At 39.0% G+C, this 19,323-nt stretch overlaps 1 protein-coding gene across 1 annotated transcript in view; it reads right to left on the reverse strand.

Moving 5' to 3' along the window:
- The window catches only part of PCNT (pericentrin), a 105,032-nt gene that overhangs the window by 74,506 nt on the left and 11,203 nt on the right, over nucleotides 1-19,323 (reverse strand). The window contains exons 5-18 of the mRNA XM_059820320.1: nucleotides 19,024-19,167; nucleotides 17,251-17,415; nucleotides 13,428-15,929; nucleotides 13,251-13,343; nucleotides 12,859-13,035; nucleotides 11,543-11,798; nucleotides 9,744-9,802; nucleotides 9,389-9,563; nucleotides 6,517-6,653; nucleotides 5,888-5,999; nucleotides 4,170-4,202; nucleotides 2,437-2,701; nucleotides 2,064-2,151; nucleotides 632-848 (exon numbers count right to left, since the gene is read on the reverse strand). Of these exons, the coding sequence (XP_059676303.1) occupies nucleotides 632-848; nucleotides 2,064-2,151; nucleotides 2,437-2,701; nucleotides 4,170-4,202; nucleotides 5,888-5,999; nucleotides 6,517-6,653; nucleotides 9,389-9,563; nucleotides 9,744-9,802; nucleotides 11,543-11,798; nucleotides 12,859-13,035; nucleotides 13,251-13,343; nucleotides 13,428-15,929; nucleotides 17,251-17,415; nucleotides 19,024-19,167 (4,423 nt within the window). The remainder of the gene's footprint in view (nucleotides 1-631; nucleotides 849-2,063; nucleotides 2,152-2,436; nucleotides 2,702-4,169; nucleotides 4,203-5,887; nucleotides 6,000-6,516; nucleotides 6,654-9,388; nucleotides 9,564-9,743; nucleotides 9,803-11,542; nucleotides 11,799-12,858; nucleotides 13,036-13,250; nucleotides 13,344-13,427; nucleotides 15,930-17,250; nucleotides 17,416-19,023; nucleotides 19,168-19,323) is intronic.

Raw genomic sequence — 19,323 nt, forward strand, 5'->3', positions numbered from 1 at the left:
CCCTAGAGCAAAAGATACCTATTACAAATTCTGCTCCCCATAAATACTTTCCCCTCTGTTCAAAAAATTCATGCCAATATGTATGCCAACTAGTTGGCAAACACAAGAGGAAAAAGAAATATTAAATGAGCAGAGCACTATCAAACCCACAAAAGTGACACAGGTAAGAGAGGCATGGAACATAGAATACAAGTGGGTCTACTCTACAGAACAGAGTTAGAGCTGACCTATTTCATGCACATACAAGAGACATTTAACATAGTTGACAGACAACACTAAGAAATCAAATAAATATTAATTCAGGAGTTGACAGTGCCCTTCTCTAGGCACCAAGAATGGAAACCTGATCAACTCCTTTTAGCAACTGCTCCACAGTTGTAATAGGTTTTACTACAGAACAATCAACTTCAGGTCACCACATCTTTGGAAGTGCAACTCAACAGGACCATAAAAGTCAAAAAACAAAGTGCCTGATGCCAGAGATTAACATGTGTTAAGTGTTCCCTATAGTTTAAAGTAAACTAATAGCAAATTGAAAACTTCTTCAGATAAGCCTTTAGATATTTAAAGAAAAATATAAGCCACACAAACAGCTTACCATTTTATTTCCCACTCTGTCATCTCACCTTACCTTTAATATGTTCTTCTGAAAGTTGGGCACGAAGCTGTTCAAGTTCTAAACAATGCTTTCTTTTCATTTCCTCAATTTCTGTTACATATTTGTCTGACAGATCCATCTTCATTTTCATTAGGTCCTCTTTATATTGAAGTGCAAGGGAAGACCTTAAGGAATCTAATTCATGCCTGTGTTGTTCTTTAAGTTGTACCTGCAAACAGGCAAGTTCTTCCTACATAAGAAATGGGTTAGAAAGATACCTTCAGCTTCGAAGAAACTATGCCAAGAATCTTTCAAGAAGAGCACTGCATGAATTGCACTATAATGTACCTGCTTCATATGTATATATCTGGTTTCCAAAAACCCTGCTGGTTTTCCTCTGTTCCTGCCACTCCACTTGCTATCTACTTGCTAAGTAGAATCACAGAATCATTTAGGTTGGAAAAGACCTTTAAGATCATAGAGTCCAACTGTAAAGCTAACCCTGACAAGTCCAGCACTAAACCATGTCCCTAAGTGCTGTCTTAGTGTACTTCAAATAGGGAAACAGGGTAAGAACAAAATAGTCTCCAAAAAAAAAAAAATTGGTAAATTAGAACCTTTTGAGTAAAAAAAAAAAATAGTAGATATGCTCTGGAACCATGCCACAAGGCAGATCTGAGTTTCAGGAGCTGTTTGAAAGTATAATAGAGGGGGAAGTCCCACACACATCTGGGTAGAGAAACTATCAACTCTCAACACTGAAAAGGCCCCCCTCTACACACCACAGAACTTAGAAGTGTTCTATGAATGTAGTTTCATACTCAGCTAGGTAACAAATAGCAGCAAGAAAAAAGGCATTATGTATACATTTCTCATTTATAACTTACATGTTTTTTGTGAATTAGTAATGAAATTGAGCTTACCCTGTCTTGTCTGCTTGCCATTCCCTCACTAAAAAATATTTATTTTTAAAAATGTATTTAAAAAATAAAAATCTAAAGCAAAAAAAAAGGAAAATTCCGTTTTGAAACTCTTAGTCAACTTCAAGTTAAGTTGAGCAAAGAAGTCAAGATCTTAAATTACAACAAGGTACATGAAAATAGGTGCATAAATAGAAGAGGAACCAAATTAGCATCTCCACTTGAAGAGAACGGACAGCAGCAATAAGAGGCACAATTACTACAGAAGCTATAGAGAAGAGAAACACCATGCTTTCTGCAATTGTGTGGAAAATCTTTGATAGCTCCTTACTAGGCATGGGATAACCCAAACAGAGGACACAAAGTTACAGAACACTATGAGAACTATTTAAAGTTGGTAATTTACAATATACTTGTCAAAAATAATTAAGCCTTAATAAACATTTCAAATTAACTAACACTTTGCTAAAAGCTAGGAATCAGACATCAATTTTCACACAGGTCATGTAACAAACAGTAGAACTTTAATATATCAAAAATACTACCTGATGTTGCTCCAGCTGTTGATTTAGCTGACGAAGCATATCCTTTCTCTCTTTCTCAGCAGTCTGGTCAAAAACTGCAACAGAAGAACTGAGAAAAGGGTTTTAAAGTTTAAGATTGTAACATGTGTCACAAATTAAGTTAAACAAACTTGCTGACTTACCATGTAGTACTGAAAGCAGGCACAGAGCAACTGTAACAACTGCTCAGGACTGCGCACTCATGACTTCCATCACTGCATTTCTAACTACAGATCACCTAATGCCCAAGCCAACGTATTTTAGATGCTAACATCATCTTTTATATAAAAAAAATAAAAAAAAATACAGAAGCATGCTGTCATAACATGAGATGAAAGGAAAAAGAATAGATCACCTGATGTCCCCTGGTTGATCTTGACTTGCTTCCAACTCTGACAGTGAATATTCCTTCAGTTCTTGCAGTCTCTGATGCAGCAAAGTCAATTCTTCTCTGTGGTTTTCTTCAGCAACTCTTAACTTCTTTTCAAAATAAAGTCTCAGTTGTTCCAATTCAGTTTCATGCTCACTTTTTCTTTGCTGACGCTGCTGTTCAAATTCTTGTTTTAAACGCTCTATTTCTTCCACCCGTGATGCACGAGCCAGGAGCTGCTCTTTTAGCTCTGGAATGGAGGCAAAACCAACATAAGTACTCAGAAGTACATATCTTTAGGTTAAGTCATTCTGTGAAGATCAGCTATATTTTAGTTGTGGAGATAGCAGTAAAATGTTATCCCACAAGCTACATATGAAAATGAACTTCTGAAAGATGTAACATTCCTTCCTCAGAAGACAGTAAAACCGTGTTCTCCATTTACACTGCATTCAGAGAAACCATCCTCATGACAAGAATCAAAACTACCAGCAGACTGTTAGCCCTCCTCGTTTCCTTGTGCTTCAGGTCTGGGCTAGTGACATGCAGAATCCTACAGTATTGCTTAATCTTCACACCTGCTTGTTGTAGCAACCAGAAGCAATAATTTGGTCAAGAACATTTCACTTGCTCCAGGGAAAACTACCCAACAAACAAAAACAACTTCAGCACAAACTATGCAGAAAAACAAAACCGCAAGAAAGAAAAAATAAAATCAATTTTGGATTACTTTAGCGATGGGTTTGGCTACCCATCATTAGCTCAATTTGAGGCTAAATTCATTGAATTAAAGAGCCACTCAACAAAAAAACCCAACCAATCAAAAAAAAATAGGATGCAGTAGAAAAGAGCGATCAAGGCTGGTCCAGCAAGCTACCCTCCTTTCAGGGAGTGAGGGCAATGGCCAGCGTTGCAGCACGTTCACGAACTCTTTGAGAGCTTTCATCCCCACGTTCTGTATTAAAGAAGCAGTAACCTATCAGGAAGTGAAAAGGTAGGAAAAACGGACAAAAATCATGAGAGGGAATTAAAAGTTTCCCAGATGGCTCTACTTCTCAGATGACTTAAGTTAGCTGAATCCCCACAGAATCAACTGAAGATGGAACCACATTTCAAGAAGAAAGAACTCGGACAAAAGCATCTGCTTACATTAAGCACGAAGAAAAACTTCAGAAACATTTATGGAAACAGAGGATGCCACCCAGGAAGCAACACAGCTGATTGTCACAGTGTGGTTTTGCGTAGCAAACCAGAAAATGCACACTTGGCATGAAAAATTCTCACCACGACCATGCAAAACAGAAAGAGTAAGAGAAGGAAGTACATGGCTCAAGCCTGCTTCCAAAGGGAGCAGTTGCCAAGCAGAGGCACCAGAGGAATCAAGTGACAAGCAGGGACTAGCAACACCACCAATGGGATAAGCAAGGGAAGTCCAGTCTGGCACAGGTAAGTTTTGCCCAACCAGCAAAGTCTGCCAGCATAAAATTAACCCAGAGAAGTGTTTACCAGTTTTGACTGGCATGTCACTCTTACATCTGAGCAGCGATTCCATTGTCCAGCTGCTATGTTTTGAATCTACCACCACAAGTCCTCAGAACCAATCCAAATGCATTGTCAAATGATCACTCAAGTGAAGAAAAGCAGAATAAAACAGAACAAAAGCAGAATAAAAAACAGAACACCTTTAAGATGTTACACACCAAAGGAGATATCCTCACCTGGACCATGGGCTTGCATTCTGGTCTCACCATCTCAAGCGAGATGAAGAAGAAACAGAAAGGGTCCAAAGAATGGGAACGTGAATGATTAGAAACATGGAAAGACATTTGAGAAGTTAATAAAGATTAGGGCTACAGAGAGGAAATATAGCACTTTATAGTATTTGCTGGAATTACTGTCTGCTATAGTTCTGTAATATCAAAACAGAGATCTGAAAAAGTCAAGGTAAAGTCTGACTAAAGTCTGTCTAGATAGAAAAATTTATGACCAAAAAAACAACAAAACACCCACCCTTACAAACCCCTATTATACTTCAAAAGATATTTACAGTTATATTATTTAGAAAATCTGAAATTGCATTTAAACCAAAAGGCATTTCATGTAATAGGCTTTACCTACGCCAGCAGAAGTAAAGAACGCCACCGAATGTTAGTCTCAATACAAGGGGAACACACACACAGAGCCAAGGTTAACATCATGGCCTCTAGCTTTTTTATTTTTCCAAAATTTCTTCTTTCATGTATTATACATCTGTTTGCACACACACATCTGTGATACTTTCTACTTCATTTCAACAGAAGATGTGTGCCATCTCCAATCACTACACTGTGAAGTTGACTGTTTTGTCTAATACACCTAAATCTTGAAACAGATATCTAAGATATATAAAGCCTATGATGTCAGGTTTCAGCCAGGCATTATTTTCTCTTAAGCTTTAAAACTTTTTCGTAAGTTCAATGCAGATGCACATATGACTAATTTAAAAAAAAACAAAACCAACAAAAAAACGACAACTGTTCACGTTTAATTGCTGTGCACAGTGTTTTCCTTTTTCTTGCTTTTACATTTAGGGGACTTGTTTATTTTTTAAACAGAAGCATCATTATGGAAAAAGAAGGTTATTTTTCACCTATAGGAAAACAACATTATCATTCATTCTGATTTCAGAAGTATCACCTGAATGCTTTTATTTTATTTTTTAAAATAGAGATATCTTTATCCCAGGGCTTTTCTATATTTAAGAATTAAAAAGTCTTTCAGAAGATGGTGAATCTCCATTTTGAGCGTCAATGAAAAAGCATTTTATTTAACTCACCTCAAAACTGAAGGGGAAAAAACCCATTTCTACCTCAAGATATAACCTAATCACACAGTTTTAAAATATTTTCTGCCCTTTTTTTTTTTAAGCAGACTGATCTCTTAATTATCTCCAAATAAAAGAAAATATATCCTAGCCACAATAAACCACGCAAAGTCATAAACTAAGTGGCAATCTTTACTGTCTACCTTCAATTAACAGTTTTCTGAATTGAATTCATACCCGCTTCCACACTGAATACAAATAGGAGCATGTTGTTGCTTTGACCAGCATTTTCTCCATTTTTTAACTACATTATACTTAATTTGACACTGCAATGAAAAAAGTTTGTTTTTCACTACAGATTTTTATAAGGTGCAGGAACAGAATGGGAAGGGAAAGGAAAACAACAGGAGTGAGCTTTACCCACAGCCATACCAGGCTTTTTGACATTGCAGAACCAACTAGTCATCTGACACTGACTCACCTCCCGCTTCTGAAACAGATCACTAGGGTACGACCCACGGACACTTCTGTGACCTACCTGCGTGCTTCTGATTAAAAGTATTTCGCGTCAATGATGCATACTTCTATATGAAGAAGGGGCAAAAAATAAAACGCGTTCAGTTTTCAACATACCACTTAGCTCTTGCCGATTTGCTCGGGTACTATCGAGCTGAGACCAAAGCTGCCTGATTTCTTCTTGTGACCGAACCTTGAGTTCTTCGTGCATGACCTGAAGTTTCTCCAGCTATGGAAGAGATGTTAAAAAAACAAAACACCAATCTTTTAAAGACAATCTTGTTCTAATTGCTTATTTCATATGGAACAGACTGTTCTGTCAAAAATAGGTGGAAACACTTCATGACAACCAGACTCAGCCTCTGACCCAGGCTACAAAGGATACTGAGTAGCACTTAACTGTTAGACCCACTCCTCTCAGAGAGAGGAAGTTGTTCCTGATGCCATATTTACCATCACTGGCAAAAATGAATTATTAGCTACATAAAAATGAAACACAAGAACCAGAAAATAAAGCATATAAATACAGAGAAAGAAATGACACCAAATGGCAGAAAGGCAATTGCATTCAAAAGATTTTGAACCACTACAGAAAATCCCAGAGTATTTATCTACTTCATGAGATGCATTTTAGTTTTTCCAAGAGAATCCCTAAATACAGACAAGTCACCCAAATGATATGTATATGGTCTAGTTTTTGTTACATATAATCAACCACTCAAAACGAGTAAAGAAATCTTAGTTACCTCCTTCTGAAGATTCTGTTCTTTTTCTTGACTTTTCATCTTCATATCTTCTAGGAGTTGATTATGTTCAGTCTGCAGTTGTTCTTGTAATTTTGTAATGGCTAACTGGTGTTGCTTCTCCAATTCTATACATTTCACTAAAATTAAAAATTAGTTCTGTTACAGCACCATCCTGGTTACTGAATAACCTGTACAACTTTTGTGCAACTAAAACAGAAATGCATGTCTCTAGACTAGAATGCTAGCTTACACGGAATCACAAAAATACTTGAACAGTAAAGTATTTGAAAGTCAAACATTTCCACACAGTGCTTCCTAGTTCTCTGCATCCCACACTGTTAGCCAAGAGGTAACCAACAGTAGTGCCAGAGGAATGAGCATCTGCTCTCTGCATACATGAACAAGCATCCTGAACTAGAAGCACACATACTTGGAACAGGGAATCAAACATTTCTTCATGGCCAACACAATCACAGAATCATTAAGGTTGGAAAAGACCTGTAAGATCATCAAGTCCAACCATCAACACAACACCACCATGTCCACTAAACCATGTCCCACAGTGCCACATCCACACGTTCCTTGAACACCTCCAGTGATGGTGACTCCACCACCCCCCTGGGCAGCCTCTTCCAATGCTTCACCACTCTCTCAGTGAAGACATTTTTCCTAATATCCAGCCTAAACCTCCCCTGGCACAACTTGAGGCCATTTCCTCTTGTCCTGTCACTTGTCACTTGGGAGAAGAGACCAACACCCACCTCACCACAACCCCCTCTCAGGTAGTTGTAGAGAGCAAGAAGGTCTCCCCTCAGCCCTCTTCTCCAGACTCAACAACCCCAGCTCCCTCAGCCGCTCCTCATCAGACTTGTGCTCCAGACCCCTCACCAGCTCCGTTGCCCTTCTCTGGACACGCTCCAGCACCTCAATGTCCTTCTTGGAGTGAGGGGCCCAAAACTGAACACAGGATTCGAGGTGCGGCCTCACCAGCGCCGAGTACAGGGGCACGATCACCTCCCTACTCCTGCTGCCCACACTGTTTCTGATACAGGCCAGGATGCCGTTGGCCTTCTTGGCCACCTGGGCACACTGCTGGCTTGTATTCAGCTGGCTGTTGATCAACTCCCCCAGGTCCTTTTCTGCGGGGCAGCTTTCCAGCCACTCCTCCCCAGGCCTGTAGTGTTGCATGGGGTTGTTGTGACCCAAGTGCAGGACCAAGAACTTGCCCTTGTTGAACTTCATACAATTGGCCTCAGCCCATCAATCCAGCCTGTCCAGATCCCTCTGCAGAGCCTTCCGACCCTCCAGCAGATCAACACTCCCGCCCAACTTGGTGTCATCTGCAAACTTTTTGAGGGAGCACTCAATCCCCTCATCCAGATCATCAATAAATATATTAAACAAGACCGGCCCCAAAACTGAGCCCTGGGTGACCGGTCGCCAACTGGATTTCGCTCCATTCACCACGACTCTCTGGGCTCCGCCATCCAGACAGTTTTTGACCCAGCGAAGAGTGCACCTGTCTGAGCCACAAGTCACCAGCTTCTCCAGGAGAATACTGTGGGAGACAGTGTCAAAGGCTTTACTGAAGTCCAGGTAGACAACATCCACAGCCTTTCCCTCATCCACTAGGCAGGTCACCTGGTCATAGAAGGACACAGAATTTCTCCTACGACCACACGCAGCAGCAGGCAGTAGAAGAGATGAACAGGAAGGACTAGGAAAGCTCATGCCAAGTACGTTCTGCATCGGCACCAAGCCCTCTCTGAACCCGGTAGACTTGCTACTGCCTCATTTGGTCAACAAATCTTGACCTCCCCAGAAAGAATCTGCAATCAAGTGACTGCATTTCAGCCATAGCGAGCTGCGAGAGATGCACGTTGTCCTCACAGAACAGGCTTTAATGGTACAGGTTCAGTGAAATTTAGTAAAACCAGCGCAGGCTGGGAAAAACAAGCCGTTGCTACAAACACTTCCTCGCAGCAGCCAAAGGCAAGCCAAACACTGTGAAGGCATCCGGCCCTTGGCAAGTCAAAAAGTCTACTCTTCACTTCTCAAACCTGGTCTTGCTGCCTGCCAGCCAGCATCATCCGGTACCCTTAACACCGCATTTCCATTTATTTGAAGAGAGTATTACTTCCCAAGTCTCTCACCTGCATAGTGCCTCAGAGGCTAGGCAACGCAACTAGCTATCTCCCTTCACTTCATGGCACACTACATCTTGTGGGTCCTTTTCACGCCATCACTGACAGCAAATCTGATGCTATTGTACCGGTCAATCACTAGCTCGACAAATGTGTCAGATTTTTGAGACCTACACAAACTTTTCATAGTCCTATCTCCTATCTGCACCTCAGCAAAAGACATAAACAGATGTACCTGGCTAAGTACTCACGCAGATTTCTTTTCTCAAATTAATGAACACTCCAATTACAGTAGTCTCAAAAACATAACTTCCAGAACAGTATTTTAAAAAGCCAGTGTTCCATTAAATTTTAATTATGCACAGTCCAAGCCCATTTTTTTGTTAGAAGAAGCTTCTATCGATATTAATCGGAATTTTGATTAATTCAGTAACTGCCAAAGCCCGTTTTCAGCTGGAAGCAAAACAGCATCTCCCTTTAATATGCTTGAAGGAAAACATAGTCCATCTCATAGTCTGTGAAAGTCAAAATGCAACATAGCTAACTAGGCTTTAAACAATTTTTCATTTATGTCCTGTTTTCTAGACAGTCTCATTGCATTGACCCAGTTTTTAAGTAAAAGTACATGGATACATCTTGTATTTGCTTTTCATACAGGTTCTTAAAACACTTAGTTAGCTTTTCCATTGTTCAATAAAGACAACTGCTTCCCAGACCATGGCACTTACTTTTAGACTGTTCATTCTCAAGAGAAAGAAGCCCCAGCTCTGCTTTGACTTTTTCTAATTCCACTTCCAGAGTTTTCTGCAGTTCCACCATTTCAGTCTGATGTTTTTCAGACAGCTCTTCACACGTACTTTTTAAACGCATCTCAGACTCTGCTTCCCAGTCTTTTTTGAGAGTCTAAGAAAGCAATACATGTATTATTAAAGCAACCACATTTAGTAGATTCGTACTACTTTTTTTTTTCTCCTCCATTTATTTGTCCTCTACAATAAATATGTAGTAGACATGGGACTTCTACCAGCTCTAGCTTACTGAAAGGAGTTTTACTTTTTCTTGTATGAAGAACAGAATTTGTACCTCTAATGCCTGGATACGCGTCTCTTCCGTTTCCAATTCTATTTTCTTTCTCTGATCAACTGTGAAATAAAATACTACTTATTAATAAATTTACATAAAATGTTATGATTAAATAACAAGTAGAAATATGGACGAGATTACCATTTTCACCATCAAACTCAGGGCTTAAATAGGTAAGCATGCAGCAGTGTAAGGTACTGGGTTCTATCCAAATCTGCTGCTATGCTATATCGCAGTAATTCACTTTCATTTTAGAAAATAAGCATCTAGTGGTTAAAACTGCAAAGACAACCCTGAAGGTTAAGTTCAGCTTAATTAGCAAAGGAAGGTTGGCTTAAACCTACAGAAAGCATGATACAAAAAACCTGATACAAAGCAAAAAAACCTCCACACCTTTATTCCTAAAGATACAAACTCATATGCCTATCAATGTCATTTTAGATGCTAGCATTTCACTGCACGTCACTGTTAAGTGTTTGAATCATCTCTATCTCCAGCGACACAGCAAAAGAGTAGCAGGCAGCAGCAGCAAGTAGGAAACTCTCTTCAAAATTTCTTCTAAAAATGCCTAGGAAACAGACCGCAAGACAGATGCTGTTATCTGCTCAATTACCACTGACACCAATGGCTTCTTCCTTCCCAGCTCCTCCCCAGATTCATTCCAACTTCTTGTTCAGCACTTTTCTTGATCTGCAAGAACCCTGTAAAGGCCCATCGGTCCCCTTCTCAGCTTCAAAGTACCGTTGCCTTAGCTTACAACCTTATTTCAAGTCTTTCAGTGGAAAATGAGAACTTGGAGACTAAGATGGTGCCAACTACCCAGCTAATGGTCCAGTAGAGGAAGAAATATCATCTAAGTCACAAGACGGTGTCCCAGCACCCAAGTGACTTGGGTCTTGCCCAGCCATCGCCTCCCTGAAGAGGAATGTCCTTCCTCTAGCCCCTCCAGGTAACAGTCTCCACAACTCCCCACCAGGTTTTCTGCATCATCTGATTCCAGATTCTCCTTCTCAGGCCCTACATTCAAGCACTCGTAAGTGGTTACGTTCATATTAAGTTACACTGCCAAAATGCACGTAAACAGTGTTGTTCTTAAGAACTGCATCCAGTCCTCCTCCTGCTCCCAAATCCAACCATGCCATCACTCCACTATATTACTGGTGGTAACAAATGGTTTCCTACTCTCGGGTCAAAAAGACACAGCCCTAAAACATTCTCTTCCTCTGAGGGAAGGACAACTGAAGGAATGGTTCCTGAACTTCTTGCTGAATTGCTGCAGGCCTCACCTTTCTCCAGAAATTCCTCAAGCTCTGCCATACAGGTCAGAAATGGTCTCCTGATCTGGGAAGAGGAAAACATCCCTCAAAGGACACCCAGCTGCAGGTTCTCACTGAGCCTCCCCTGGCACAACTTGAGGCCGTTTCCTCTTGTCCTGTCACTTGTCACTTGGGAGAAGAGACCAACACCCACCTCTCTGCAACCTCCTTTCAGGTAATTGTAGAGAGTGATGAGGTCTTCCCATCTGCCTCCTGAAAGCAGCTAGTTCAGTATAGTGCTATTTTACAGAAATAGCAGCAACACACCCATATACTTGAAGAAAAATTAAACTTAGGTCTGGACTTCATTTTCTCATATAAGACAATGCACTCTTGCACATGCCAGTCTAGCCACTGTCCCTAGTCAAGGGAACACCAGCTGCCACTCAAAAGGCCAGCTCTACACCAAGACAGGAACCTGTGGAAGAAGAAAAATACTGATGGGGTTTCGATTTCTGGTCCATCACTCCCAAATTTTAATACCTAGTTCTTGCTGATACTTTGACTTAAGGTCGTCTTTTTCCTTCAGACACTGTTCTTTAATCTTCTCCCACTCCAACTGATGGCGGCTTTGCAGAATTGCCACCTCTTGAGCACGCTTATCATTGAGCATCTCCCGTAGTTCCACAAGGGCAGTTTCCTTTTCTTTTCTCAAGTTAGACTGCGTAAGCTCAAGCTGGGACGTGTGCATATTATTTAAGCTTAGGCGTAAAGCTTCCAATTCAAGGCTGTGCAGTGTCTGTAATGGAGAAGAAAAAGGGTTTTTCCCTCCCCTCTAATGAAATGTGTTCACTGTTTTCATGACCAGTTTCAGTTTCAACAGCTTAACACATCTAAGTTTTGCCTTTCTGTACTTGGACAGTGTTTCTTCATGTCAGGGACAGAACCCTGATAATAAGCTGACTTTTGAGATATATATATCTCTATCTATATGTAGATATAAATTAACATTTTCAGTGAGAAGCAAAAGGCTTTCCTTACCTGTCTCTTAACTTCATCTCCTACCAAATACCTTGCATCTGTCCACTGCCTCACAATGTCGTCAGAGCAGAACACAAGCTCACCCCAACTTTCACTGTCTATTAAAAAAATTCCTCATATTTGCTATCGGTTATAATTTGTTAAAAAGCAGAATTCTGAAGTGGTATTGGAAAAGTGGAAATAAAATTCACCATGCCTCATTATAAAAAAGAAAGTGAAGAATATCCAACAGTTAGAAATGGCAGCTAAAAGAGACCAACCAAACTTTTCAATTCTTAAATAAAATAAACAGTACATCAACATCTTGTAATTAGACCTAACAGTAGACATATTCTTTCCATTTCCACTTTGCATTTAGTGGAAGTATTCAAAAAACCAAGTAAATATTTAGAGGAAAAAGTCAGGTTTACATACTTAAGTTTAGCACAAAAGCATTCCTAATTACATCAGTGGGAAAATTAAGTGGGAAGGCTTTAGTATATTTTATAAATTTTAAAATTATTTTGTAATTAATTTTATTAATTTTTGTTAAACTTAAAGATGTGAAAAATTATAAAGTTTTATTTGTGGGGGTTTTTTTTAAAACCATAATTTAAGCATCCAGTTTTCTTCAGAATTAATGCTGAATATAATTGCAGTGATGATCCTGAAGAACTCCTGTAGAAAATATCTACTACCACCCACCAAGGGAACACTCCTAATTCTTCAATTGCAGCACTACATAAAAGAGCACACATAGTACACACAAAAATCAAGGAGCCTTCTCTTTGCAACTGCCGGGTAACCACTACAGTAATTACTGTGTTTCTTTATTTTACCTGTGATTGGAGCTGAGCTTGCTCAATCTCTGCTTTGTGTGTGGCTGCCATTTGCTGCCGAAGATCATTCAACAGGTGCTGCTGTTCTTTATTTAGTTCAGCACGGAGCTTCTCCATTTCCTCTTCATGTTTAGTAATCAGCTCAGCAATTTCACGATCATGCTCTCGTTCGTGTACCTGCAGAGAAAGAGCTTTCTTCAAAATATGGTTAGTTAGCCCCCTAATAAATTATTGAGCCAGGATTCTCCCCTCCTCCCAACCCCAAATCGAAGACACCATGGAAAAAAAAAAATTAATATATTTCTGCATCTTGAAAACGTTTATACTGCTTAAATGACAAACAACACTAAATGTGTTTATTTTTCTGAAATAAACCCAATTAGAGCATTTACCTTTTTTATTAAAGCAATCTGTTCCTTTCTTTCTTCTTCCAACTTCTGCTCTTTTTCCACTTTATCTTTTATTTCAGCATTTAATTCTTCTATCTGAAAACAGGCATACAAACATTTGCAATTACTACCTTAAGCATTCTGAAATCTGAAGACTCCTACGTTATCAGGGTTTCGTACCTCTTTCTTGTGTGTCAAACTCACTTTAGTTAATTCGGCAAGGTGTTGAGTCTCCATATTATCGATTTCCTCTTTGTAATGTTTCACCATCTGGGATTGTGCCTCCTGCGCAGCTTTTGCAGACTGAAGGGACTCCTGCAAGCGAGTTTCAAGCTCCAAATGAACCTTCTTCAAATGGGCAATTTCTTCAGTCAACTGGCTTTTTTTCTCACTGTATTCAGTACTTTTTGTTTTTATTTCAGCATTAAGTTTATTTATTTCTAGGCTGCTGAAATGTAACCTGTCTTCATATCCCAGTCTTTCACACTCGTGTATTTCTTTGAGATTTTTCATTTCAGCATTAAGTTCCTGTATGTTTTTCTCAAGATCCTCAATGATGCTAGCATTCTCTGCTAGTGCTTTTTCCGCTTTTATTAGATCCTCCTCCACGTCAGATAATCTTTCTCCTAAGGCTGTTTTTTCCTTCAATAAGAGTGCTAAATTTTGTTCTTTATTATTGATTTCAGCTTTGAGTAACTCCTGTTCTTTTAGCAATGTCTCTTCAGATATGGTTTTCTGACCAAGCAGCTCTGCTATTGTCTGGTTTTTAGCCTTCTGAGCATCAAGCTGACTTTGCATTTGATCCCTTTGACTTTGCAAAGCAGCTAACTGACGTCCAAAAAGAGACTGTACTTCACTTGTTACAGAGTCAGAAGCTGTCTTCTGCTCTTGAACGTCTTTCACTAATTGCTCCTGAGTTCGCAGCTGCGCCATCAACATTTCTCTTTCCTCCCTGAGGTCTTTGACCATTTCTTGCCAGGTAGAAGATTTTGACACTTGTGTTAAAGGCTCTACAGCACAGTAAGGCTGGCTTCCATCCTCACCCTGCTGCTTTACTAGCAATGTTATTTTGTTTTCAAGTTCTTTCTCCTTCTCTGTTTTTTGAAGAAGTTCTTTTTCACAACAGATCCGTGCTTCACGTTCTTCATCCAGTTCCACACGCATACAAGAGAGCTCAGTCATTACTTTTTCCCATTTCCCAACAGCTTCTTGGGTCTCCTGATAAGATTTCTTCAAGGCTGACTCCTTCTCATGAAGCTGCTCAGTTAGCTTCACACATCTCTCTACTAAACAACTTGTCTCATCATCCTTTATGTCATCGGGGTCATTTATTTTGTTTTGCTGCAGGGAACTATCTGACAAAAATGAAACAAAGGCCTCTGCTCCCACCTCCGTCTCTTCAAAAGTCTCTTGAGCCAAACCACTAGGACTTGTTTCCTCATCAAGGCCAAAGTTTAATGGAGGCGGTATAAAATCTCTGCTGGGTTCTAGAAGCACACTACTGTCTAACCCATACCTACTGCATCTACCTTCTTCAATGGCATAACCTTCAGAAGTGCTGGACGCATATGACTCTTCTGGTATCTCCGTAGAGACGAGATATTTAGCCAATATGCCTTCATCAGCACTGAAAAGCCCTAGTTCTGACAAGTGTTCTTCAGACAGGTTATCTCCTTCACTACTTTCATTATTCTCTGTGATGTTTGAATTCTTCATTTCTTCTAATTGATCCCTTGAGGAGTCTACTCCCAAGTCACACTGGTACTCTAGCTCTTCGTGAACTAGCTCATCTTCACCTTTCAACTGATGCGGTCTATTCCACATCTCCTCAAGCTCTGCTCTCTGCAACTGCGACACCTCTGGTAAAATCTGGTTTTCCCTCAATTTCATTAGCTTTTTATTAGAGACAATCTCTTCATCATGCTTTTGCCTTACATCTATACTTTTTTCAGCCTCATAAAGTTGTTTTTCATTTAATTCCTGGATGAAAGAATTCAGTTTCTGAATCTCTTCATTCAAGGACTGTTTTTCTTGTTTATATCGCTGGGCTTCCTTGACCTGCTCTTCTGCATCAGAAAGCTGAGACTTAAGGCCATCAATTAAATCCTTGTATTTAGTTTCAATTTCAGATTTTTCTCTCTGGAAGTCTTCCTGTTGGTTCTCAAGTTTCCTTCTCAAATTTTCTTTATTAATTTCAGACTCACAAAGACTATTATTTAAGTCAATTATTTTGCCATTCAAATTCTGAATGTGTTCTTCAGAATTCAGAGCACAGAGTTCTTTTTTTAACTGTTCAAGTTCATTCTTATACTTTAAAATAATTTCTTCTTCATATACCTGCTTGGCTTCTGCAATCTCTCTTCTGTGGCACTTCTCCAGCTCAGCCCTCAAGTTCTCCAATTGTCTGCAAATATCCTTTTCATGACTGATTTTCAGCTCTTCAATATGCTGCTGTTCTTTCATTTTGGATAAAGCTATTTCATTTTTTAATTCTGTTATTTCCGACTCCCGGAGAGAAAGGGTATGTTGCAGTATAGACAAGCTATATCTTTCAGATGTCAGTAGATCTTGAAGACTTTTAATATGTTGTTCTTTTTCTCCTATGCTTTTGTATAGCTGTTGCATTTTACCTTTCATATCCTCTTCCATCTGGGAAAGCAGATTTTCTTTATCTTTGGTATTCTTAAAAATAAAATATTACATATGAAATATGCCATTGAAATATGACATGTTTTAATTTCCTTAAGCCTCATGTTTTTAAGGTATCTTCACAAATAATGTTTACTGTTAAATGCAGGGTGTATCTTCAGCCTAGGCAACAGGAGTTTTAAGGACATCTTTGAGAGTAGAAAGTAGTACTGAAAAACTCTTCACATGGGGTAACAAATATCAAATTGTCCAAGCAGTAACAAATGGTATGCCACTGACTCCAGAGAGAAAGAAAACAGTGGCTGTCTCAAACTTTGGCTATTTTAATTTAAATAAAAAAAAAATAAAAAAATTTAAAAAAATCAGAGCTACAGACACCTCTCCATCTCACATCCCTCTGCACAGAGAAAACACGTCCCACAGGCAGGAGTAGGCCAACAGAACAGCCATGTCAAATTTTAACTCATCTGACTCACTTAAAAGTTTAAGGCTTCTACCTATGGCATTGCTGGTTATGTGCTTAAAGGAAATCAGACCTTTTAAGCCATTCCTTTAATATATGTTAGTAATCAAAATGCCTATAAATTTGTTTGTAAAGAAAAAGACTTTTTTTATGACCATGCCACTACAGCAGGTCAGAGTTATCACCAAATTTGAAATACATACTATTAAAAAAAAGTACCTATTAAGTGTTTTTAACTTTAACTGAGTTTCTTTATTCACAGTGCGGGTTTCTGAAATTATTATATCAAAATATTCCCACACAAGCTTTTCACTTTGTTTAGTATCTGAAGCTAACATGATTATGCATACAGTTAACTTATACTCTCATCTAGGTGTTTCAAGTTCACACACAACTGTATTGTTATATGCTTACACAGCATATCCAGCAACCTTCACCCCACTGCAAGACTCTGTCAGTTATGTTCCCACATGCCTCAGTTCAACAAACACCAGATGGACCTGCTTCTGATGGAAACTTCTTAAAGCTATACAACAGTTTAGTAACAGAGTTAAAGACCAATCCTTCTGCAACAGAAACCGATAGAGTAATTTCAATAAATATGCAAATTTTAAAGAGCCAGAACTGAATCCTTATTTCATACAAAAAAAGTCTTAAATTGTGAGCAGCTTTTTTGCCTTAGCTGAATAGCATTACCTTCAGAAAAATAGATTTTTAATTCCATACTAAAGTGTAGTTTCAGTCCTGAAGCATTAATATTACCTCATGCACAAATTAAATGTTTGTTGCAGGTTCTTCCTCCAAAAAGTACCGCCTTGGCTTGCACAATCTCAACAAAAACCTATCTACCTAGAACTCATAATTATAAAGGCACTTTAAACAGTTTTTAACCTTTTGAGAAGACTCAAGCTGTACTTCCAGGTCATGCGCCCTCTGACGCAGCATCTCCAAATGTGCATTTTGCTCTTTGAGACGGTTCTGAAACAAGGACATCTGCTGCTGGGCTTCTAATACTTTGTTTTTCCCAGGGCTTTTACTCCTCAGCATCTCATTAACCTGAACACATAAAGGTACTCACAGTCAGAAGAAAGTTTATATCAGAAAAGCTCAGACAAGTCTCACTGTATGCATAAAATATACTGTATTCATTTACTACAGATTTATCCTATGTCTTTCATTCTCGATGAATAAGAATCTCCCTAAAACATCAGACAACACTTGTCATGTTTTAGAGATTATTGCTTACTGTAAAGATATAAATGTTAGGGACTTCATAGAGATGAATTATCTAAAACAAAGCAGGACTTCCAATGGACTGGACCTACTGGTAAAAGGACAATGAACAAAACCAGTCGTCTTTGCAAAGGATTTACAGCTCAATACTAAAGGTTTTTTCTCTTTCCACCTCCCTCCTCCAAAGGAAAACATTTACACCTATGGGAGTAAAATAAAATGTGTTTTATTCATTTTTAAAACCTTTTTCCAAAGACTTTGCTAAAACCAAAATGATAATATTTAAGACAGTATTAGTACTTTCATCTGTTATCAAAGTTGACATGCTTCCACAAACAACTTGCATCATAATACTAGCCTTGTTTAGAATATGCCTGAAGTGCTATTTAGAGGCTTTACCGTTGTCTTTCAATGGCTTATGGAGCAAATCCCAACAATCATCTGTAGAGTAATTTTCAGTATCACCCCATATTTTGTCACTGGCAGTCAGAAAGAAGTATTTTTTGTTCTTTTCCAAAGTTAGAATTTCATTTAGCAGAGGATTTATTTTCCAGGGCATGAGCAACTCCTTCAAGATAATCCCTGGACTTCAGTAAGTCCCAGTTTTTATTTTTAATTTTTTTTTAAACCCCCTTCCTATCCAGACATTTAAAGACATGTAATCCCTCCTAGCATAATTCTTATCTTGCAAACCTGAAATGGTAAGTAAACATAAATATTATGCTTTGGCATATACTACAAGGCTCCCGAGACAACAAATATACAGCTGTTCCAAGAGAATAGCCACTAGAACACTGAGCATCACCAGATGAAGGTAAAGTATTTAAATCTTTTTTTTTTTAAAAAGTAGGTGAAAGGCTACAGTATCTCTCATTATACAGGGATTAGATCCGTGATCAATTTGTTGCACTGAAGCAGGTTCCTACATGTCATAGGGGCTGCATCAGTCATCTTCAGGTTATTTTAAATCTCCTTCTTTGAGCCAAGTCACATTACCTCAACACAGCAGGTTTCTGTGCAACAGCTGAGCTGTTACAGTTGCCCATGCATATACTCAGAGCTTTCTTTGGCAAAGGCAAGGAAAACCGATCACACGTAAGCCCATATCATTACAGTGATTGTTGTGTATAGATCCCAAACCGCTAACAATACTGGGTAAAACTCCCTAACAAGGGCTAAACTGATGGACAAAGAAGTGTAGTGACCTCCCAAACATTACACAAGCCAGTAAGTGGAAAATATAAGGATGTCTCTGGGACTTCTCCCTAGCAACTGGAGAAAACCCTGCCTCGCCCTGAAATTGTTTTCACTGCTGCATTGCAAACTGAACTATGAAGAGCTAAGTGATAAGCATAATATGTTTTTAAATTCACGTTCCAAAGCTGTTCTTATTCTCTTTGTAAGGTAACAAAAATTGGAGGAGAGGCACACCTGATGTAACTGAAGTTGTAAATCATGGATCTGACCAGCTACACGTGAAGCCTCTTCCTGTAGATCGTCCCGATCCTTCTTCGTCTGTTGAAGGCACCTTGTTAGTTTCCTGATGACTTCATTCTGCTCTTGAACGGTGGTTTCCTACAGGGATCACAAAAAGCACACTTTTAAAATTAAAATATTCTTAACATATTAGGAACCCAGTAAGTTTTCTTAAAGCAAAGCTGTTTAAGTCTATAGTTACACTTAAGTTTTAACAAACTTGCACCAAAGGACCAGAAATATTTGTGTTCAAAC

This window comes from Gavia stellata, chromosome 8 (genome assembly GCF_030936135.1).
Source record: "Gavia stellata isolate bGavSte3 chromosome 8, bGavSte3.hap2, whole genome shotgun sequence".
Taxonomy (NCBI): domain Eukaryota; kingdom Metazoa; phylum Chordata; class Aves; order Gaviiformes; family Gaviidae; genus Gavia; species Gavia stellata.